General features: G+C 39.3%; 1 protein-coding gene across 1 annotated transcript in view; it reads left to right on the top strand.

Moving 5' to 3' along the window:
• Positions 1-23,770, top strand: part of ccdc88ab (coiled-coil domain containing 88Ab) — a 47,913-nt gene extending 24,143 nt beyond the window's left edge. Inside the window, exons 5-27 of the mRNA XM_015017667.1 lie at positions 7,296-7,354; positions 7,765-7,848; positions 7,942-8,082; positions 8,612-8,784; positions 12,252-12,333; positions 12,804-12,962; positions 13,481-13,627; positions 13,715-13,859; positions 14,960-15,138; positions 15,889-16,026; positions 16,781-16,964; positions 17,089-17,219; positions 17,770-18,063; positions 18,814-18,996; positions 19,079-19,357; positions 19,578-19,702; positions 19,954-20,092; positions 20,295-20,471; positions 20,585-20,746; positions 22,169-22,446; positions 22,563-22,706; positions 23,318-23,504; positions 23,596-23,770. Of these exons, the coding sequence (XP_014873153.1) occupies positions 7,296-7,354; positions 7,765-7,848; positions 7,942-8,082; positions 8,612-8,784; positions 12,252-12,333; positions 12,804-12,962; positions 13,481-13,627; positions 13,715-13,859; positions 14,960-15,138; positions 15,889-16,026; positions 16,781-16,964; positions 17,089-17,219; positions 17,770-18,063; positions 18,814-18,996; positions 19,079-19,357; positions 19,578-19,702; positions 19,954-20,092; positions 20,295-20,471; positions 20,585-20,746; positions 22,169-22,446; positions 22,563-22,706; positions 23,318-23,504; positions 23,596-23,745 (3,740 nt within the window). The 3' untranslated portion in view covers positions 23,746-23,770. The remainder of the gene's footprint in view (positions 1-7,295; positions 7,355-7,764; positions 7,849-7,941; positions 8,083-8,611; positions 8,785-12,251; positions 12,334-12,803; positions 12,963-13,480; positions 13,628-13,714; positions 13,860-14,959; positions 15,139-15,888; positions 16,027-16,780; positions 16,965-17,088; positions 17,220-17,769; positions 18,064-18,813; positions 18,997-19,078; positions 19,358-19,577; positions 19,703-19,953; positions 20,093-20,294; positions 20,472-20,584; positions 20,747-22,168; positions 22,447-22,562; positions 22,707-23,317; positions 23,505-23,595) is intronic.
• The last annotated feature ends 86 nt before the right edge of the window (positions 23,771-23,856 follow it).

Here is a 23,856-nt window from a genome sequence, read left to right as displayed (position 1 = left end):
AGGTAGTGAGTGTAGTAGCAGTGCAAAATGAAGACGTGACACTTGCATAGCTTTTGTCTATTCATTAAAATAAAGCCACAGACTTGCTTTCAATAATCTGGTGCTTTGATGTTTTCTTCTTTGCCAGAGGATTTAATTTTACAGTTACTTCAATCTCTGTCTCCATATGTTTCTTAATGAGTGGATAATTCAGAAGTTATGTGTAACAATTGGACTTTATGTGGTAAATAATAGGACTAAAAGGAAAGTGAGGGGGGGCGGGGGGAAGCTAATTCTGCCTTTGAGGTGATTGAAAACGGACAGTTTAATTGCTTGGCTTCGGGTTACCTTTGTCGGCTACTATGTACTTACTGCAGGGGTGCCACAGCAAGCCAAATCTGTGGAGCTCTTTGACCCGAAATGCTAAATTCATCCGATCAGTTTGTAGTACGCCTTTGACCCTCTGACTTAGTCACGCTATGTGATCCGTCTGACTGGCGTTAGGCAGCAGTGACGCAGTATCAAGTGCTCAGTGTCATGAAAACATGTTAAAGCAGTTTGACCTACTCAGCCTTTCTGCTACCTGATATCTCAATATGAAACCTTTGAGAACAAAAGTAAAAGCAGGTGGCTGTTGAAACTGATCATAAACCGAGTGTTAAAAGCTTTGTTAGATAAAAGGAGAACACTGTGATTAAATTGTGTTTACCAGCCAGCGCAATCGTCAACAGAACGGTTCATTGACTTTGTGTTCATCAGTTCATCATCAGCCCTTCAAAACAGTGAGTTGTTCCATGCTCAACTCAGACTCTGATGAAAGATGTCCATGCATCTTTAAGCAAATAAAATGGCGTCTTAACCCTTGTCCTCCCTCGGCTTCCTTCGTCACACTTTCACCACGTCAGTCATTGGTATTTTGGGCTTTCAACACTCTTTATTCACCTCTTCAATTTTCACTCACTCCCACCAGCGACAAAAGTAAATGATTCAACAATGGAAGCTGCAGGTAATGCACTCATGCTACGCACCTGCGTCATGTTTTTGACTTCTTTTACAGCTGTTACATTTCTGGATACCATTTCAAATAAATGTCCAGGCAGTGTATCAAATGGGTTTTAAGACATTTTGAAAATTACATGACTAATCAAACTCTATCTCTTCTTCCTGCTTTTTGAACAATTTGATTGCTTCACTGTTGAGTCAGCGCTGACAAATGTCATTTTTTTTGTAAAATTCAATGATGCGACGTACCTCATTGTTCATCCATGTGAGCCTGCAGGTCATTTTTGGCTAGCTACTGAAGGTTACCTACTCTGCTGCATCCCACTATCCTTAGTGACGGAAGGGCATTTGGCTCATGCTCGCATTGTATGCCCAGTTGTGATGTCGGACCATGTTCACACCATAAACAAACCACTATAGAGCCTCAGAAACTGGTATTGTTCGGTAGAGTCCAAATTGTCTCTTCTCTAATTTGTACACTTTTTCTAAAAATGCTACTTAAGAAGATGATACTGTATTTTAAAGCTTTTCTACAGCCACTGAGTAGTCAAAACCAAGCCAGGCCAGTGCTCTGCGTGAAGCCTCTACTGCAGTAGACAGGGGGGGGGGGGGCAGAAGGGAAGAATAAGATTCCTTAAAGACTTGCCTCTCCTTTACCTTTATCTTGTCAGATAATCGGTCAGACCAGGAGCGAATGAGGAGCGAGGATTCGCTGGCTGCCAGCTGAAAGTCATCGGCCATGTGGCTTTTATTATGCTCCTGTTTGAGGGGGCTGGGGGACAGTGCTGAATGTGTGTGAGCACATGCATGTGTGCATTTGGTTGGCGATTGGGGGAAGGGTGTCCTTACCACAGTGAACTGTGGAAATGCACTGTATTACACCCTCCCGCCCCCCCCAAGGCTGTGAGTCTGAGCTAGCCTCAGCTGCCTTGCATAAACACGCACGGTGAGACACACACACTCCTTTGCTTGCAAGTACTGTTTAGTCAGTGTGAGTTCAGAACCCGTACATGCCAGATTACTCTTTGTTACTGTAAATCCAGAAACTTAATTGGTTACATTTCTTTTAAAATGTTCTTTCTTTTAAAAAACCTGACATCTTGAATGCTTTTAATAAGCATTTAAAAGGTGGTTGTTCTTGTTGTATATGCCTGGGCTGTAGCTGGCATCTTTCTCGTTTTCTTTCAAAAAGCACATTAGACATCAACGATTCTAGGTTTGCAGAAATCATTTGATAAAAAGAAAACTGTTAAAGTGACAACTGAATATTTTGAGGTCTTAATCACTCTCATGTGTCTCTTTAACACAGAATAGACAAGACGGAAGTCTCTCCAATAAACAGTGTTGTCTATGGCAACCATTGACTTTGATCATTGTACCTCATTTTCCATCGCACAAATAACCTAAAATAATCCAAAACTAAGATTGATCACTGTTTTCTCTCTCTCTCTCTGGGATGAAATTAATATTAGCCTGGAAATAATTGTGTCATCACTAGTAAAGAGATCGGCTTATTCCCAATGACTGTCACGGCTGAGGAAATGGTGCTGTAGCAATAAACTGCACATGCCCACAAACACGTTTTTCTTTTTTTTCTTTCTTCTCATCCTCCCTCCCTACATCCTCACAAACTGATTAACAATGGCAATGCAGAGTGAAGGGTTAGTCACTGTCCTTTTGACCTCCGTTTTCCTGCCAAGAGGATCAAAACAGGGTGGAAAGACAGGAGGTAAAAACGAAGGCTTAGTCCAGGTGGCGACACTGAAGGAGCAGCTCATGTGTAACGATGTTATGGGAAGGAAGGACGGGTGGGTGGATGTGTGCTGCAGAGAATACATGGATGAAATGAATGTATGAGCAGCAGCGGAAGAGGGATGCAGACCAGATGAGGTGTGAAGTGAGACAACGGAGCCTCCTTTAAGCCTTCAGCTTGTGCTGCTGGAGGGAGATTTCTTCTATTTTCAGCCTTGCCTCTCTGGCTCCCTGCTGCTGTTCTGTCTCTCACTTTATTTATCTTCTTTTTTTAAGCTTGTGATACTTTTCCTCCTCCTGTCTCTGTTTGCTTTTATCTCGCCTTTTGCCTGCTTCTCTCTCTTGTTCCCCCTTTCAAACCCCATAAATTATTTATCCAGTGGGGTTCCTTATCTCTCCCGAGTAGCTCCAGTAGATTTGCTGGTCTAAATCCCTTCACTGACTATAATAGGTTTTTATGGTTTTTAATAGAGGGTTTTTAAGCTCTATAGGTTTGGGAAGTTTTACTTGTTGCTGCTCTTCTAGACCCAAATCTACACAAATTGTATTTCATATGGAACATATTTTATTTCATGCCATAAATAAGGTACTGGTGTAATTGGCTTTACATATTTACTTAAAATATTTGGAAACTAACTAGTTTTACAAGCTATTCACTTTGTGTTTATCATCAATATCTGTTGAGTTCAAGTTTGAGCTGCGTAACTACTCCAGATTTTGAGCTAATCCCGGAGTCCTTTGATTTGGTTAAATAGAAAAGTTCCAACTTTTAACATGGTAACAATTATTTAGCTGCTTTTAAATGAACATTAAAGTTCTTTCTTCAGCTATGTTTTTTACAACGCAAAACAAATGCAAATTATCAGGAAAAAGTAAAATGAAGACAACTTTGAAGCATTCGGACAAAGATAAATACGCCAAAATCATGTTTTCTTAATTGTATTTTGAACCGGATGGAGAAAAAAAATGGTCCATGTATACATGGAATGAATTATCTAATGACCAAATCTGTTTGTTTTTTTTTGTTTTTGTTTTTATTACTATCCAACCAAACACAATTTCAGTTTTTCTTTTCTGGTATTTGTTTGGAATATGCCAAAACTTTAACACAAACCTGCCTCACAAAGAATAGTGTGAATCGATCAGTATCTGTCATGTTTCCTGTTAAGCAGCAACCCTGTTCTTCCAATGTCAGCTCTGGTTGATGCACCTCATATCCATGTTGTGCAGATAAACTTGCTGGGAGCGTGCCTGGAGGCACAAACGCGCCATCCTTTTACAAACAATAAGTAAAGAGAGACGAAAACGAGAAATTACTCGTCTGTGATATCTGGTGATTTTTCGTCTCTTGATTCAGTTTTATTACAGTAAACTATAAAAGACAATAATTGCCAATCGATCTCTGTCAGATTTATTGTCTTATAAGACAGTTTAGGAGAAAGTTGTGCCCCTCTAGACGAAATGCATTTTGTTTACATTAGCATGCATTGATTAAAACATGAGTAGGTGAAATAAACATGTCCCTAAACTTGCTACAGAAAGGGAATTTATCTGTTAAAAATCAGCTAAAATATTTCTCATCTCAGAGTTTGTTGTTATTCATAAAGCATAAAATCTCAAAAACGTTTCATCTCAAGGCACTAAATTAAAAAAAACTTCAACTCGTGTTGAGGATTACACATCCCATAGGTTTGTTCCCATAGGTTCACAAAGCTTCTTGCAGTAAAGTAAACATTTGTCTATGTGACAATTTTGCATTCATTTTTTTTGTCTACATTAGAAATTACTTTGTTGTTTTGACTAAGACTGTAAAAATAAAGCTTGAGTGAGAAATTTTCATTCCTTCACTTACTATGTCATATCCACATCCACAGTCCCAACTAGAGTATGTTGATGTCCTCATTTGACCCTTAAAATGTCTAAATATTAACTTATGTTCTCCCTTCATGAAGCTGTTGTCTGACCCAAGCTAGAAAGCTGTTCTCAGAATTACTGAGAAACTTAATGCATTTCTTGATTGGCAGAATTATGGAAATTACAGCTATTCTCTTACAGACATTCCCACTTCTTTATCTCAGTGGAAGTTAAAAGCAGAATGAAATGCAGATGGAGACTAAATGCCGTGAGATTGGATTACCAACTACTTCCTCACGTTGCGACTGTTTTATTTAGAGACAGATTTCTTTGGGTCATTTAGTTTTATTTCAGTAGTGTTTGTAACCGGTATATATTGACCTTTTTTATGTAAAAATTACATGTTATACTATCCCTCCTGAGTGCATGCACCTATGTTGTCAATAAGGCCATTGCTTTGGGTTGAATTATTGATTCAGAGGTTATTGCTTAGCGTATTCTGTAAATTAGATGGATAGATCATGAAGAAACAACTGAGAGTGTCATTATTATTCTGCTGTCCAGGATTACCTTTTTTTTTTTTTTTACTCCCCAGTGGCTAGTGATCTTCATTTTAAGAACTGCAAATACAGTATAGACCTTATATTCTGCTTTCCTATTTTTGTCTCGCCCAGTGCTGATGAGTGGCCTCATAAACCCAGAAGCAAGCAGGCCACCCTGCACAGAGAACTTGCTGTCACTAAGCTGGATTTATTGTCATTAGAGCCGGAACAGCATTGGCACTCAGTGCTCCATTCGTCACATCATGACTTGGCTTATCACTTAACACACACACATGAAGAGCAATTCAAACAGAGGAAGCATGCGGTGCTTTTTACAGCCACAGACACATAAATTACTAATTACTTATTGTATACCACTAAATCACTCTCACGCACACACGTTTGTGTTTCTACCTACCCATATTAGGACATTGTATTCACTTCCATTTATTTTAGTAACTGCTTTCATACGTACCCCAACAATTACTCTAACCATTTATAGCTCTGAAAATGCAGGGTTCGCCCCATTAGAACCAAGCTTTGGTCCCCCTAAGGCCCTTTGGTCTTCAGATGGTTTGTGTACCAGGAAGTGTCTGAAATGGGCAACATAACAGAGCAGACAAGCTGTTATTCTATACCAGGGTGTCCACATCCTTAAAGTATTCACATTCATGTATCTAAAATTAAGACCTTAAATATCTTAAATTCATTTTAGAAAAAGGTTAGTCTTATGGTAATTACAGGTTTTAAATTTTATTTAATCTAGTATATTCTATGTATTGAATTTTTCTGTCAGGCAAAAGTTTGAGTCACACACAGACATCTTTATCGCATTCTGTGACTCTATGGTTGAGTCTGCTGGTAGCTAGCTGCTAATACCCTTGCTAGCTAGCTCGCTAGCTATCTAGCTAGCTTTTTTTTTGTCTATCCTGACTAAGAGCAAATTCCTTGCTAGTTAGTTCATAGATTTTTGTTGAATAAAAGATATAGGTCATAAATTCCATCCATAGTGGTCTTACAAACGTGTTAAAATGCTGCATTTGAGTTGGAGAAACCTGCAGAAACCATGTACACTAAATCGGTACACACACACACACACACCACCTGCTTTGCTGTTGTGCAGCTTCAAATCCCCAGATGAGCTCAGGCCTGTTGAGTAGGCAGACAGCTGTTTGTAGGTTACAGCGGTTTCTGACAATATGCCCCGACATGTGGATGAGAGCTGGGAGTTTATCCGGCCAGCCAGCTACTCTGTGGAAAACCTTGTGGCTCTGTATCTGGAGGGAAGGATTTATAGAGGGGGAAATTGTAACAAGCCTGGAATTTAGCTAATTGGAATTCGATGTGGGAAAGATGGGAGCTTGATTCTGTCTTTATAGGCAGAGGTCCAACTAGGATCTTCTAAATCTAGACTTTAACTGAAGTATGTTGCATTTTTTCACATGAGTGAGCATACATCTGTTTAGGAAAAATGAGCCTTAAAATTGATCCGTAACTGGAACTAAGAAATTGTTGGGGTTTCTTGTGGGAAAACACTTGGTTTTGCAGCATACATTTAGTATTTTTTCTCCATGTAGAGGAAATATGTATATAAAGTTTGTATTTGCTTCTAAATGTGGTTGGCAATGCAAGCTGGGGATGGATTTCACTTCATTTGATGCATTCAGATATTTTACAGAAATATATGTGCCAGTTTATTAATTCACAAACTGTCAGAATTGCTGGTAAATAGTTTATAAAATTGCGACTTTCACTGCATTCTATTATGTGTGGCGGCCATATTGGATAAGTCACCTGAGGATGCACATTGAGCTCTGACTGGAAAAAAAGGATTGCAGTCACTATAAGTCGATTTCTGAAGGTAAATGGTTGCACTGGTTGGCATGCAACACTTTTCAGATTATTCCTAAAAGCGGATATATACATTTTTTCTTGTTCTTCAAAATTGGACTAAATAAAATGACAGAAAAATATATCGAAATTTGAAGTTTTAACATGACCAGAGGTGAGGAGTACTTTTACAAAACATTGTACCTTTTAATGGAAATGTCTGATTTATTACATGTAGTTTTATATGTGGAAATATTTGAACCTCCCCTCCTTTCTTTTTTTTTCTTTTAACCTTTGTCCCAATATTTCTTTTTAATTTTTTATTTTTTTTTTTAGAACAAGGCCTGGAGGAGATGAGGAAGATGTTGCTGCTGCTTTTAGGATGTGCTGTTCAGGTAAGAGCACACTTAGTCTACTTGAATGCTGTCAACATGTCTAACCTTTTATTTAACTTCCTTGTCACTTACAAACCGACTCAGACATGTGGTGTCGATAAATTTCTTACTAGTCTGTTGACCTTTCACCAGCTTTTTAGTTGTTCTTGATGTCTCAACACTTCAGCTGTAGCTAAAATTGTCCCTGAATGAACTTTGGATCCTCATCCTGTAGAGCTAACTTATCATTGTTTGTGACTTGTTTTACATCATTATTATAATATTTTCTTTTTACCTCAGATTTTGGTGTGACTTTGTGCTCTTCAAACACTCCACTCTCCAACTTATGTAACACCTTAATATAAACCCCACTTCTGCTCTTTCTGCTGGAAATCGGACAATCTCCTAACATTTTACTTCTCCATTTACAGTGTGAGAAGAAAGAAGAATACATTGAACGTATCCAGACTCTGGATTTTGACACCAAAGCCGCAATAGCATCTCACATTCAAGAGGTGTTTTCTCTCTTTGACCAACATCAAGCTGTAGTAATATTAGCGTGACGTAGTGACCGTTTACTACCATTTACCATTTTGTCCTGGTTTCAGGTGACCCATAACCAGGAGAACGTGGTGGACCTGCAGTGGTTGGAAAATGGAGAAATGCCCCCTGAGGATTTGGACAGCCTGTCGAGAAACCTGGCTTTCCACCTCAAACGTCTGGTGGATGAAAGGGACACACAGCTGGAGGTAATGGTGTGATTTATTAAGCCCATTTATCTTGTTCCATGTTTTTACAAGAAGATACGCGACTGAAGCTTTTTCTAGCACGGTCATGTGGAAACTTTTCCTTTTTTGTTGTTGCCACAAAAGAGCAGCCTCAGGAAGGAAGGGCTGAGACTGTTAACTGTCATTTGGTGTGCGTGTGTGTGTGTTGTGACTACACGCAGCATTAAATGAGTTTTCAAGCCATGGGGTGCAGATTCCTATTGCTGATAGCAGATTTTGTGTGTGGGTGCATGCGAGGGGTTCTAATGACCTCCAGATTATCATAGAATCATCCAGCCGCTTTCAATTAAAATCCCATTTCCTGTTGAGGGCAGTAGATTGAAATAGGCTTGGTGTGGGGCCTCTGTGTAACTTTTCTAACTTTGCCTGCCAGTGACTTCCCAAATATTAAAACTCATCTTTAAGTATCTTGTGTTTCCTTTCTTTCTTGAACTGCAGTGTAGCACAGCTTCACCTGTCCACTTTTTCTTTCCATCCTTCCTGCATTCAGACGATCGTGGAGCTCACCCAGGAGAGAGACTGTGTGCAGCTCTCTCCCCTGGCTCCCATCGCCACCCAGTCCCCTGGTGACTCTCCCAGCATGAGGAGGACTGAGAGTCGACAGCACCTCTCGGTGGAGTTGGCCGATGCCAAGGCCAAAATCAGACGCCTTCGACAGGAACTGTGAGTGCCGTTGTCCTCCTATCAGCTTGATCAACAATTATTTCAATGGGGCGTGTAAATAGGCTTTTGGTAGTGGAGTCAAATGGGTTCCAGAGCTGAATGTGATTTTTATTTAGATATTACGAGGCTACTTAATAATGTGTGTGTGTGTATATATGTATGTATATGTGTGTGTATATATATATATATATATATATATATATATATATATATATGTGTGTGTCTTTTTTTTGCCAAAAGTGATTTTTTTTGTTTGCCTAAATCAGTTTTTGGCTATAAAAATGGGTAATTTTGAAGAAACTGTGGCACAGTGTTGCACAAACAGCTTTTTCTTAGTTTTTGCTCTCAACAGATTTCTCAACCATTTTTAAGCTTGTGCTCCTGCTGCAGTCATTATGGGAACACCTTCCATCTTTTTCACATATACATATGCAAACCAAAAATCTGCTGTGATATTTTCTGTCTGTTTCTCCATGTACCAAAGTAAAATACAAAGCAGACTTATGAATACAAATGGGGGTTTTTTGTCCGTAATTTGAAACAGGCCTCAAGTCTTGGAGAAATCATCATCATTGTCTCTCTGTATATAGCAAGATTGTGTATTTTGTTAACTTTTCCAAAACAAAGCCGTGTGTTTTTATGTGTGTGCGAGCAGAATGAAAGCCTAAATTAAGGCCATTGTAATTCAGATATGCGCAGGTCAGTCTGTTTGGTCAAAGGAAGGGGCTGAACAATTTTACTCGAAACAACCCAAAACAAGTTTATCTGCATCAACAGGTGACTTATTGACATTGTTACTATTTATTTCAGTTGCTTTAAATTCAAATACAAAACCGCAACCATCAAGATGATTTAATATTTTGGTTCATTGTTCTTTTTTTTTTTTTTTTTTTTTTTTTTTTTTTCGTGGCATCTGTAATGGAAAGTTGTTGTACCATGAAGTGTACAAAGAAAAAAAACCTGTCAATTTATAGAATCTGGTCACATGACTGCTCTTTCATCTCTTTAGACAAGAAGTATGATTGTCATAAACATCTTATGTAGCTAAATTAGATTTTATTTACCATAATAGATATATTTATCGACATCGGTCAGTTCCAGGGAGTTGCAAAGTGTTTTTAATCTGCCACATGGTCAAAATCCCACAGCTGCAGTTGATGATGCAGCTTTAAATGCGAAAGCCTCATCCTGCACAGATGCAGCTTGTTTTCAGAAAGCGGAAGAAACTGTGCCAGCTGAATACGTAATGTGACGGCCACGCTAATCTTCTATGCAGCAGTTGACAGGTGCTTGTAATTTTCAAGAAACGGATTGTGTGAAAACGAGGCAAAACTGCAGAGAATCGGAGCGTTAATGGGTTTAAAAAAAAGGTCGAAGGGGGTGACTTCCCGTGCCACGATTGTTTAACTTCCCAGATAACTGTCTGAGGAAACGGAAGGTGAATGAGTGGAGAGAAAACAATGAGAGAGGGAGAGAATAGGATTCCTTTCCTTATTGAGATGCGCTAGGAGACTCCAGAGAGCTGTAATCAAATGGGCCATCAGATGTTCAGCGGACCAGTTTCATGCAAACACATGCACAGACTGAGCAGCATCTCAGGAATGCAGTCGTTTTCTCCCAATGCAGTGCGACACTTTTTCTCCCGAGAGCTGAGCCTGGAGAACTTGCACACACACACTCGCAGACATATTGCGTGTTCATATCTTCACAAGGATTTTGCATCGATTTCCATTCTTATTATTATTTTATTGTTTGTATTCTGTAGCCTTTCCCTGATCCTAAACCTAACCTAAAGTCTATACCTAACCCAAAAATGGCACTTCTTCTTGACTTTTACAAAGTGCCTTATTTCACTTCTTTTCACACATGTAGCCTTCTAGTGTTGATGTAGGAAAAAAAACACGCTGCGGTTTTTGAAGAATTAAAAATACAGAATTCACCTTGTGAACTCTTTACTTGTCAGGTCTGACTTGTTTCTTCCTCTGAGTAAAGGAGGATGAAGCGTTGTTGCCTCAGGGGAATATTTGCTGTGTGTTCAGCATGGTTGTAGTCACAGGAGGTTTTCAGATGCTTGAGCTAGTTCTGCTTTTCTTTGGGGTTTTTGAGAAACGAGACGACAGAAATCAAAATTTCTCACTTATGTAAGCACACACTTAGGCTGGTTTGGCGTTCAGTGGTGTTTGTCCATCAACTTAGGACTTGCCAATATTGCACAGTACTTAATTTATAGTGAGATATTAACTATTTTTTAAAATATTATTTTTATGTACTTGTATAACTATGTTTTAAATTTGTGCAAATGTGGAACATTTAGGTTTAAAACTAACCAACTTTAGAAAGTAGCATGAAAGCAAAATATAAGGACTCCCATCTATTACTAAAGTCTGCTTTTTTGGGGGGACATTAAGGTTTCTCTCTCAGCTACACTGACAACATAGAAAAAGAGGCAGACTGAAGCAAAGGTTTACCTCAGCATTTTTCTAAAGGAAATTAATGTAGCTAGCCCTACATTAAATGACTCAACCTACCCAACTTAAACATCACTGATACTGAGAAAAATCATAGACTGTGCACTTCCACACTGCCTGTTATTTAACAAGCCATAAATACCATGTTAGCATCTATAGCCCCTACGAATGACCACACATGGTGGTATGTCAAGACGACGTTTCCTTACAGGTGATGCGTTCAAGAACAATTTGCACAAGTTATGTAGATATCAAAACAACTCCAAAGTATGCTTTTTTATTATTTATTTTTTTTTTTATTTCAAAGTCTAATTAAACAGCTTTTTATGTTTTTTAGCGTGGGATTATTCTTGTACAATGATTTTAATAGTGGACTAAATCACACCAAGTCTCCACTCAGTTCTACACTAACCACTTTTTTGAAATGCTTGAACATCATATTGATAAAATCATGTTTTCAAAAATTCTTTGCAAAAAACAAAAACAAAAAAACTTTAGTTTTTTTTAATTAAGTCACTGAAAACATAGCAAGCCATGGTTTTAAACCAGCCTACCAAACCAGGATTTTATCTGCTTTTATCTCTGCTTTTATGAAATGTTGGATTTTTTTCCCCTTCTTTTTTGCGCTTTTATAGTCTATATGCCCTGAATCAGACGTGTTGTCGTAAGTTAAAAACAAATGATTACTCATAGCACCACTTCTGTTGTGACACATAATTCCCATTTCCTCACATCACAAAAATGTTTGTGCAGATTTTGTTTACTGTAACTTTTCTATGAAACTACCCAAAGGCTATTGTTATATAATACAGCTTTAAAGTACTGAATGAGAATAAGCACAAAAGGAATTTCCTAACTGGACTGATGTCGTCATAAGTACCTCCTTTAAGAAAAAAAAAAAAAAAAAAAACAGAAAACAAATGGCATATTGTGTTTTGTTGCAGTTCTCGTATGTCATTTCTGTACTTTGCTTTTGTTTATGCTGGTTCTCCTTTGCAGGGAGGAAAAAAGCGAGCAGCTTCTGGACACCAGGCAGGAGCTGGAGAACATGGAGGTGGAGCTGAAGAGAATCCAGCAGGAGGTAAAGTTACCAATCACAGCTCTATGCTGTGCGGTTTACAAATATTCGAATGACCTCACTTCTCCTCCACCTGGTTTTCTCTTCCTTAGCGCTCGGTTTCTAAATTGATGCCAGGCTGTAATTAGCTAGTGAGTGACTTAGCTCATTAGAGGGTGCTCAAACTATTTTTAGTCTGGCTGCAGATTCTCCTGGCTTTTGATGCAATTGTTTACCAAAAAAAAAAAAAAAAAACAGCTTGGGGCATTGTGGAGAAATGCGAGTACATATGCTTTTTGTTAAACTGATGATGTGCAGAAGCTATTCTGTTCATTGGTGTTTTTTGTTCTCAAATACTCCACAAATTATATAATATAAACACATTAAAGCCATTGTTTCAGTATGTTTGGTTTTGTGTTTGTGCGATTTAAGCACTTCATTGAACTTTTCTACTTTTGTTTATGCTCCATAAACAAATTTATGTACTCCTGCAGAGCTATCAGCTGCTGTCCGACGCTCGCTCGGCTCGGGCCTACCGCGATGAGCTGGACGCACTCCGAGAAAAAGCCATACGTGTCGACAAACTGGAGAGCGAGCTCTGCCGGTACAAGGAGAGACTTCATGACATTGACTTCTACAAGGCCAGAGTCGAGGTAAACGGCTGCAAAAACGGAATAAAGACCATTTTAACTTTGAGGGGCAGTAAAAAAGTTTTACATGTTCAGCATCTTTCAGCCTGTGTTATATTCGTCTGTCCGTATGTCAGTTTGTTCACATCAGCCGTCTCATTTGTTTGCCTAACCATCAATCTGTCTACCAGTCTGTTCCATATTCATGAAATGGTGAATCTGCTGTACCATCCATCTTTGTCTGTCGATCCGTCTTTCCATCTATTCATCCAATCTGATTTCTGTACAAATATTAGCCTTAAGTTTCTTGTCAACTTTTGTATTTATTTGTCAAAATTATCTTGAAAGTATTGAGAGTAATGGAGTTCATACAGTTTGACCATGCAGTTCATTTGGATATAAATAACAGTTTAGTTTTTTTTTTTTTCTTAATTTATATTGCAAATATACATTGGCCCTAAAAGTTGGGCTTAGTTAGGTCTTTTGCATGCTGCTGCAGTTTTCTCCTCTGTGTTAGACTTGCGTTCTTAATGTTTTTATAGGAGCTAAAGGAGGACAACCAGATTTTGCTAGAAACAAAGACGATGTTGGAGGAGCAGCTGGATTCCACCAGGACGCGGTCCGACAAGCTACACCTTCTGGAGAAAGAGAACCTCCAGCTCAAGTCCAAGATGCATGATCTGGAGATGGTATAGTCATGCTTTCTGGGTGTAATCTGGGACAGAAATTGCAGTAGCAACATGTATAGCAACGATATTTGTTGAACTGATCTCCAGGAGCGGGACCTTGACCGGAAGCGAATGGAGGAGCTGTTGGAGGAGAATCTCGTGTTGGAGATGGCCCAGAAACAGAGCATGGACGAGTCGCTGCACCTGGGATGGGAGCTGGAGCAATTATCAAAGACACCAGAGCTGACTGATGGTGAGAAAAAAAGGCAACAATATCTGTTACTAAAATTATCATTAGTGACAATCATATTATTTACCAGATTGGTGATTATTCCAACGATTAATCGATTATTCGGATGATTAATCGACTCTTCCAACTATTAACCAATTATTCCAACGATTAATTGGATAAGAAAATAGCACATTCTGCTGATTTTTCATTTAACCACTTAAGCTTTTTTGTACCATAGAGGTACATTAAGATATGAAAATAAGCATTTTAAATAAACTTATACATTTAGCATCAGCTTTTTCTGCTTGACTTTGACATTGTTGCAGTGTAGGGCTGATATGTTGTATTTATAATTAACTGATCAAAATTATTTATCTTTTTTTTCTTTTAGAGAATTTATTTGTACATTTGTCCTTTTTTGGAGTCTCTCTCCCTCTCTCTCTCTCTCTCTCTCTCTTTGTGTGTATATGTGTGTGTATGTATATATGTGTATGTATATGTGTGTGTGTATATATATATATATATATAGAAAACTTACTCGATAACTTACTTTTTTTGGAGTCTCTATGCTAGTTAATGATCAATCAATTATTAAATCACTTGATGATTAATTCAATAATTGATTAATCACAATTAATCGTTTTAACTTTAGTAACAGAGAGCATATAAAGAATGGGAAAATAAAGAATAAGTCATTCACTTAAAAAGTTAAGCTGCTAACAGACACTGAAGAGTTCACTCTACTGGAAGCTGCAGACGGGCGACGTACCAGGCCTTGGTCTTTGGCCCTTAATCCTGGCATCGTCCCTCCAGGCTCTGTCTGTATGTGCCAGCCTCCACAGGGTTTTCTTTCCACTTGGTTAAGATCTGTGCTGTAATTAATATTCAGTGACTCCTGAAAGATAAGCTGTGGAATTGGATAATAAGAGCTGTTAATAGGTTTAGCAAGCCCAGGATCTGGATAAAGACTCTGTGAAGGTGGATGTTTGTCAAAGCTTGCTTTAGTGGAATTACAGTCTCTCAAGATTTAATCTGAGTTATTGATATTTAGTAGTAATAAGGCAAAAGACATGATGCATCTTGTATTTTGCAAAGACATTGAAGTTCTGTCTTTATTTTAGCCCCGCAGAAGTCTTTGGGCGAGGAGGTGAATGAGCTGACCTCCAGTCGCCTGTTAAAGCTGGAGAAAGAAAATCAAGCTCTGCTGAAGAAGGTGGAGGAACTCAAAGGGACAGCCAGTCAGGACGACACAGCTAAACTGACCAAAGCCAATCAAGAAAACCAGAAACTTAACCAGAAAGTAAGCCTTAATTTCTTTGATTCTTAGAACAGACTCATTTCGGGATTTGTGATGTTTTTATTTCTAGAACATCTTTAATTCTCTCTTCTTCAGCAGCAAAACCAACATGCTACACCAGCACTCCCTGCATAATGTACATGCCTCCTCTTGACTGTAGACCTTTAGATCACAGTGACACAGAGAAAGTAAAACTGGGCAAGGATAAAGAGGGGCGGATAGGAGGATGAAAGCAAAGCTGTAAATCCACATGGTTTAACTGCCTTTAACTCTGGAACACCCTGTGCTAAAAGACGTTTCGCAGCTATTTTCAGAAACATAAGATTCTCTGTGTGCCCTCCGAACAAAAAAACATACCACTAAGTTCATCTCCCTCAAAGGGAAAATCCACCCTGTGGAATTTCTAAGCGACTTTAAAAACTTAATCCAAGATGCGTTTAAATTTGAAGCAGCTATTGGGATTCGTGTAGCTCACAAATAAGCATATTTCATTTCATTGTTGTTTCACTATGAATTTAATTCATACAGAATGGGGTATTATTTTAAACAGTTCTTCTATTTGTATCGCAATCATTTTATGGTTAAAAATGACATGTGGATACTTTTTCTGTGCTTAAAGTTAAGTGCCAAATAAAAAAATACTTTTGAAGTACCAAAAATTCAGGATTTGTTTCAACAGATTAAAATTATTTTAAATTACTTTTGTATTAGTGTATATATACAATACAGATAAAAGGCTCTTATTTATTGCAGTTGGAGCGACTGGAGAATGAACTAATGGTGGATAGGGAGTCGCTCCGTAGTGCCGAGTCACTGAGTACGGACCTGATGAAGGAAAAGGCTTTGTTGGAGAAGACTCTGGAGACACTCAGGGAAAACTCCGAGAGACAGGTGGGCATGCAAACACGCACTCAGTGCTGTTCAGAAGCCATTTTGTAATTGTTCGGAACAGTCTGATTGTTATCCGTTAAAACTGTGACACATCTAGCTGATTAAAGAGTGACTTCAAGGCTTTTTAGCTCTAATCTCATGTAGGATTCACTTTAATTTAGAAAGTTAATGTTTGACTACTGACATTTAACACATTAGAAAAAAAAAACATCAAATAGATTTGATATAAACTTTTTTTTTTTTCCTATAAAATTTTCGCTAACTGTTCCAAGATGTCCCACAAAAACATGCAGAATAAATACATTTCACTGATTGTTCCTGCAAACAGTTTTCAGACATCTGCATTTGGATCAACTCGCTGAATGCTTCGTTGAATCCCGATTTCTTGCAGTCTGCAGCTTAGATGGAGTCGCTCACTGTGTGTGGCCAGGTCTTTGCAGTTGTCAGACCCAAATCTGACACCTTTGATTAGTTTAACCTTCTGATTCGTTAAATCCAGCTTTGATGAGCTTCAGGGGGGAAAGCAAACAGAACGCCGCACTCGCAGATTATCTGCCTCCATTGGCTTTGTTGCAAACATAATGAGATGTAACTAATGCTGTGCTATTCCAGTCGGTCAGGCAAACGGCAGAGTTATCCTAGTTTTTTGTGTTTGTAGTGTTGATTCTGCTGGGAAATCGGTGCCTTGTACTGTTCCTATCCCACTAAGAATATAAATCACAATTAAATCAAAGCTTCATTTCGTTCTCTGCAGACGAAGGGTCTAGAGCAGGAGAACAAGCACCTGAGCCAAACCATTTCCTCGCTGCGTCAACGCTGCCAGGTTGGAGCTGAGGCCCGCGTGAAAGACGTGGAGAAGGAGAACAGAGTTCTTCACGAGTCGATCTGCGAGACGACGGGCAAACTGAATAAGCTCGAATTTGAAAGGAAGCAGCTACGTGAGTAACCAGCTGGATGAACATTTTTGGGTTTGAATGTTTTTCTGAGAATAGTATTTAGTTCTGTTTTCTTCATTTTAACAAGAGTTTTGAGTGTTTTGAAAAGTGATTTTTTTTAATGCAGGAAAGGAGCTTGAATTGATGAAGGAAAAAGGTGAGAGAGCAGAAGAGTTGGAGATTCGGCTGCAGAAGCTGGAAAGGGAAAATGAAAGCCTGCAGAAGAAAGTTGCCACTCTTGGAATTACCTGCGAGAAGGTCTGGTCCATCTCCTCACATATTGCTATATTACCTTGGTTTGCTTACGTTTTAAATACTTTTTTTAATCCATACATTTTCACTTGGGTTGTGGAATATTTTTGTACTTTACTAATGATTTGATTTGTTTAACAATCTCAATGCAATGAATGTAGATTCTCAAAGTCAGGGTTCTTGTGGAGTCTAGACAAAAAAAATAGAATTTGACTTGATAATTGTTCAGGTATAGAAAAAGAAAAAAGTATGGAGCGTTTATTTCATAGCTGTATCTGATGTCACTTGCAGATCTTTTTTTCTATTCGTTTTGGTTTTTGCAGCATTTATGTTTTAAAGTCTGATCTAAACAGAAATGTATGCAGAAATTTCACAGGGAATCTTTGCCTCTACAGCTTTAAAATAGGACATAAACATGTGAATTTGTTACATTTAATTTGGGAATCAAGACATAAAAAATGTCTTGATTTTTTATGTCAAGACATCCCGCCAGATTAGAAATAATGCATTTGTTTCAGACTTGCATCTCCCAACTTCTCACACCTCTTCCTTGCAGGTTTCTTCTTTGGAGAAGGAGAACTCTGAGTTGGAGGTGGAGGGCCGCCGTCTAAAGAAGAAACTGGACGCTCTAAAAAATATGGCTTTCCAGTTAGAGGCGCTGGAGAAGGAAAACGGCCAGCTCGAACAGGAGAACCTGGAGCTCCGGCGCTCAACCGAGACGCTCCGGTCAGCGGGGGCAAAGGCCGCTCAGCTGGAAGCCGAGAACAGGGAGCTGGAGAGCGAGAGGACCCAGCTGAAGCGCAGCTTGGAACTGCTTAAAGCCTCGTCTAAGAAAACAGAAAGATTAGAGGTATGAACACACATCAAGGAGCTGCTCCTGGACTGTGATGTCAGCTGGTTTTCTTGGTTTGTAAAATAAGCAAACTCGTTGGATCATATTCCTCATAATAAATCAGTGTTTCAACTAACGATTACTTTAGTTGTCAATTTATTAATCTTTTTGACGATTAATCGGATCTTAAAAAATTGACACATTGTGCAGATTTTTCTTTTAAGCCTTTTTAATATATTAGAAATATAGAAAAATGCAAATAAACAATTACATTTCTTTTTAAATAGCTAAATAATTTATTGCCTAAAATGCTTAACACCTGTTTTGTAACAAACACTGCATCTCCATCTAAAACAAAAACTTCTGTAACATCTAAATGTGAAAAGCTCAGCACTTTCTGCTCAACTCAACACCAACATACTGAAGGGCTGACCTGTTGATTATTTTTTGAATAACTAAATATCTGGATAGCAAAAGGTGATTAAACATATATATAATTTTTTTATTTACAGAATTTGAATCTGGTGAAGCTAAAACTATGGCATTGAGTTTTGGGTAGAGCACATTTACAAAATTTCTGTTTTTATATTGTTTTAAATGCAACCTGTGTGTATTTTAGTACAGTTTTGGCTTAATCACTGCTCTGAATATGCTGTTTTTTCAGCAAATAGCCTTTTTTTAAGTCTAAATATTCACAATTACTTTCTTCAACACAACAGTTAAAAAATGACTGCATTGTTCAAGTTTTTCTACACTTTTGTTTCCCAGGTGAGCTACCAGGGTCTGGACACGGAGAACCAGCGGCTTCAGAAGGCTTTGGAGAACAGCAGCAAGAAGATCCAGCAGCTGGAGGCAGAATTGCAAGAGGTGGAAACGGAGAACCAAACCCTTCAGCGTAACCTGGAGGAACTGAAGATCTCGAGTAAACGGCTGGAGCAGCTGGAGCAGGAGGTAGGCCGTAGTCACGGTCGCTGCGCTAATGTTCCGCAGTTAGCATCCATCTTTACTTTACTGCGTCCCGTCTCACTCACAGAACAAAACTCTGGAACTGGAAAGCTCCCAGCTGGAGAAAGATAAGAAGCTTCTGGAGAAGGAGAACAAGCGACTGAGGCAGCAGGCCGAGATCCGCGACTCCAAGCTGGATGACGGCAACCAGCGGATCGCCGCCCTGGAGAAGGAGAACCGCACCATGGGCAAGGAGATGATCTTCTTCAGGGACTCGTGTACGAGAGTCAAGGACCTGGAGAAAGAGAACAAAGAGCTGGTCAAACAGGGCAGTATAGATAAGAAGACACTGATGACACTAAGAGAGGTAAGCAGAGTTTGTTTTTGTTTTTTTAATGTATGTGTTAAGATTCAGCAGATTAAATTAAAACAATCAGCTTTACTGATCTACTCTACGTTAGTCATTTAATGTTGTTTTTATATAAATGTTAAGTAAATGTGGGGTTTTATTAGAAGATGCTTAACATGTACTATTTTGTGTGTGTGTGTGTGTGTGTGTGTGCGCGCACATGCGTGCGTGTGTGTAGGAGCTTGTGAGTGAGAAACTGCGGACGCAGCAGATGAATAATGACCTTGAGAAACTTACTCATGAATTGGAGAAAATTGGACTGAACAAAGAGAGACTCCTGCACGATGAGAGCTCCGATGACAGGTACACAATGATTGCTGATCTGTGACACAGCCTTTATAAAATCTTTGAAGGCTAGTTTAAATTTAAACTCCTTTACAACATTCAGAATAATGACCCATTTTACTGGAAGGGCTGTTTTTCTCTCTATTTTCCAAGCCAGAGTCATCCCTTCCTTAGTGAGATGATAATTTACCTTTTTTTTTTCCCTCCACATTGTCGTAATACATTTATGCATTTAACACATAACTACATAAACCTTTATTTATTCCCAGGTTTAAGCTGCTTGAAACCAAACTGGAGTCAACTCTGAAATCATCTTTGGAGATCAAAGAGGAGAAAATCGCTGCTTTAGAGGCGCGATTACAGGAATCCTCCAACCTCAACCAGCAACTTCGGCAGGAGCTAAAAACGGTAAGCAAAATTGAAATCCATGCTTTTATAATAAATATAAACAATAGTTCTTCTTTGCAGACTTTAAGCTAAACTGGAAAATAAGCGTGCTACAAGAACAAAACCGTGAAATTTAAAGTTCAAAACATCTTAAAATGTTCTCCTGCAGCAGCTATTAGACTATTTAGCTATTTAGCTTGACGGTTTACTCGATTCACCTCAGGTAAAGAAGAACTATGAGGCGCTTCGCCAGAGAGAGGAGGAGGAAAGGATGGTGCACAGCTCTCCCCCGAAAGGAGGGGAAAACTCCCAGACCGTCAATAAATGGGAAAAGGAGAGCCATGAAGCCACCAGGGAGCTGCTGAAAGTCAAAGACAGACTAATTGAAGTGGAGAGAAATGTAAGTTTAAATGAATCTTAGATTTCTCAGGTGTGTGTTTTTTTTTTTTTTTTGCCCTCCATTTCGGTTCCAAATTTCTGTATTATTCATTATAATAATGCTTTTCCCCTCAGAATGCTACACTGCAGGCTGAGAAGGTGGCTCTGAGAAGCCAACTCAAACAACTGGAAACTCAGAGCTCCAACCTGCAGGCACAGATTGTAGCGGTGCAGAGGCAGACCGCCTCCTTACAGGAGAACAACACCACTCTGCAGACGCAGAATGCCAAACTGCAGGTAAACCCATCATACAAACCAGAAATAACCCAACATTAAATAGTTTAGCCTATATTCCTTATGTATTTTGAGGAACAGAATTTTTTTTTTTAAGTATTTACCAGTTTTTGCATTCAAGTCCTATACTGGTTCTTTTCCCTTACAAGAGCAGCTTAATAAACACTTTTATGTTTTATTTCTACTTGTGCTTTACAATGATTTGAACTAATGAAGTTCAAAGTCCTCCAATAGTTTTGCAGCCTTTTCACTGTCAACAACCTTCGTCCTCTGAGGGCAGGCATGTATATAATGATTCAATTTTAATGGATCTCTTTCTGTGATGAATTTGGTTTGATATGAAAACAAAACCTCCTGGTGGCAACATGTTTGGGTGTCAAAGCTGCCAGATTCCTGCAGCAGAATCCTGACAGTGGCAGGAGCTTGGTGATTTCTGTGTCAGTGGTGTATGTGTGGATGATTCAGACCCACACACTGCTGTTTCAGACCATTGCATAGATATTTATAGCAAAAATAACATCCCGAATGTTGTTTTATATTCATGTCAGGAATTAAAGAGGAACACTAGCAACAAAAGTTCTGTCTTTATCGTTAACAGTGGTCTAAATTGTCAACGTTTCTTATTTTGCCTTCCACTGAAGATCATGTTAAGTTTCATGAAGGAAAATCCAGTTGAACACAATCTAGTGTGCTACACAGATGAAATACTTTGTAGCAAAATGCAAATCAGTTAATGTTGTGAGTGGGACTTTATTTTAAAATGTCTCTGCGAACATTTCACCGGTTTCAGAATAACTTGGTTATCATTAATGTGACCTTGTATCATACTGGTTACATTATGGTAGTGCTGTGGCGCCTGTTCAGGAGCGTACATCAAAAATAACACAGATATCTCGTCCCGCCTTCTGTGTTTGTGCAGCCAGTCAGCTTTGCTCCCTGCTATGGATTTACGTTTGCTCTCACTGTTTGGCAGCTTTTCAAACTCTTCTTATGTGTGGCAGCTGCTTACTGCATCTGGAAAATGTTCAAGTAGGTTGCTGCGAGTTGTGCGTCTGTAACGGCACGCTGCATGTTGGCGAATACTGTGTCATTGTGCTGCCTTTGCTGTTTTACCTGAACCCAGTCTGTCTGTCAGAGTGTAAATATTGTCTGTGATGACTGGGCTGGTAAACCACTGTGGCCATAAAGGGAACTCATAAACTGATAAAGAAACTTGCTTCCGCTTTTTTATTTCCTCTCCCAAGCTGGAGGTTATCCCACACGGACGCAGTGCCCCCTACAGGCAAAAACTCAAATAAATTCTTCCTTGGGTTTTAATGTTTGATTCGCAGAGATCTGGGCTTTGAATATTTCATCTTCACTTGAAATATACCACAAATCATATGTTATAAGTGATGGTGCTGCTCCTCCACCTCTGTCCTGTAGGTGGAGAACTCCACCCTGAGCTCTCAAAGTGCGGCCCTCATGGCCCAGAACGCCCAGCTGCAGAGCCAGCAGAGCAGCGTGGAGGGAGAGCGGGAGGGAGCGCTGAGAGAGAAGGAGGAGCTGAGGGCGGCCTACGAGCTGCTGCTCCGGGATCACGAGAAGCTGGCGGCGCTCCACGAGCGGCAGGCGGCCGAGTACGAAGCTCTGATTGGGAAACACGGCGGCCTGAAGACCTCCCATAAGAGCCTGGAGCAACAGCACAGAGACTTGGAGGACAAGTGAGCTTCTCTCGAACTACAGCAATATTCAATCAATTCTGTCATTTTTCTGAGGAACTTTAAAACAAAAAAAATATTGTTGTCTTTAAGTTGTATTTTGTTTTCCTTCTGTCCAGGTACAAGCAGCTCCTGCAGAGAAAGGGAGAGCTGGAGGAGTTGGAGAAAAACCTGAAGGAGCAGCAGGACAAGATGACTCAGGAGAATCAGAGCCACCAAGCCACAGCTGACCAGTGCAAACTGCTCAAAGAGGAAAACGACAGGTCAGGCTTTTTATGCTATAAAATACTGGCTTATGGAAAATGTTTCAGTTTTAAGTCTTTTTTTTCCCAGTTAAATTAAAAACTGCTACAAAATTAATCTTTTTCGACCATTTGCATGTAAATGGTGTTTTTTTGTTTTCCACATCAGATTTTTGGTCCATCTAACTGATGAATTTGTTTTCTAATTTTACTAAGAACCCAGAGACAAATGCAGGTGGTCTAAAATTTAAAGGTCGACTGTTTCGTTCATGGTTCAGAGGTCTTGGAGTTTCTGCTTCCTGGCTGCTGCTCAGGTTGACTTTTTCTGGTCCAACTGCTGGAAATGGGGCAAAAAAAAAACAACAAAAAAATGTTAAATTTATATGTAGTATGTTCATGTATTTAAATCTGTACTTGTAAATCAACCCCCACAACCAAATCAGAATTCAACTTTTTTACTGTCGATTCATAATTGTGAAATATAACGGTTCAAAATGTATGAAGTATTTGGAGAAATCTGGACTGTTTAGTCTGGAAAAGTTTGACATTTAGAAGTAGAAAGCGAGTGGGATGTTTTCAGGGTGACTGAAATGCACATTTCCACCAAAGAGTCTGTTGTGCTGTCTTTCCAGGCTGAACACCGCCTATCACCAACTGATGAAGGACAACGAGAGTCTGCAGGTGGACCATAAGAACATAAAGAGCCAGCTGAACAGTGCAAAGCTGGAGCAGACCAAGCTAGAAGCCGAGTTCTCCAAACTCAAGGAGCAATACCAGCAGCTGGACATCACCTCCACTAAACTCACCAACCAGTGTGAGGTAACGAGACCTTCAAGTGTATTTTTATTGAACGCTTTTGGATAAATCTCTTTACCGTTTTAAGCCGGTCTTCCCTTTTCGTGTGAATTAGCTGTTGAGCCAGCTGAAAGGCAACTTGGAGGAGGAGAACCGTCACCTGTTGGACCAGATCCAGACCCTGATGCTGCAGAACCGCACACTTCTGGAGCAGACGATGGAGAGCAAGGACCTGTTCCATGTAGAGCAAAGACAATACATGTAAAACAAGAGATACATTTGTCTTTTTCTTTGGAGTGAATGTTGGATTACGGTGCCTTACAAAAGCATCCGTGCCCCTTGGATTTTTCACATTTTGCATCTCATACCACTAATA

This window comes from Poecilia latipinna, unplaced genomic scaffold, assembly GCF_001443285.1.
Source record: "Poecilia latipinna isolate Pla-1442-1.1 unplaced genomic scaffold, P_latipinna-1.0 Scaffold2175, whole genome shotgun sequence".
In the NCBI taxonomy this organism is placed as follows: Eukaryota; Metazoa; Chordata; class Actinopteri; order Cyprinodontiformes; family Poeciliidae; genus Poecilia; species Poecilia latipinna.
Note: the sequence above shows the minus strand (reverse complement) of the source record. Positions and strands in the feature narration are given on the sequence as shown.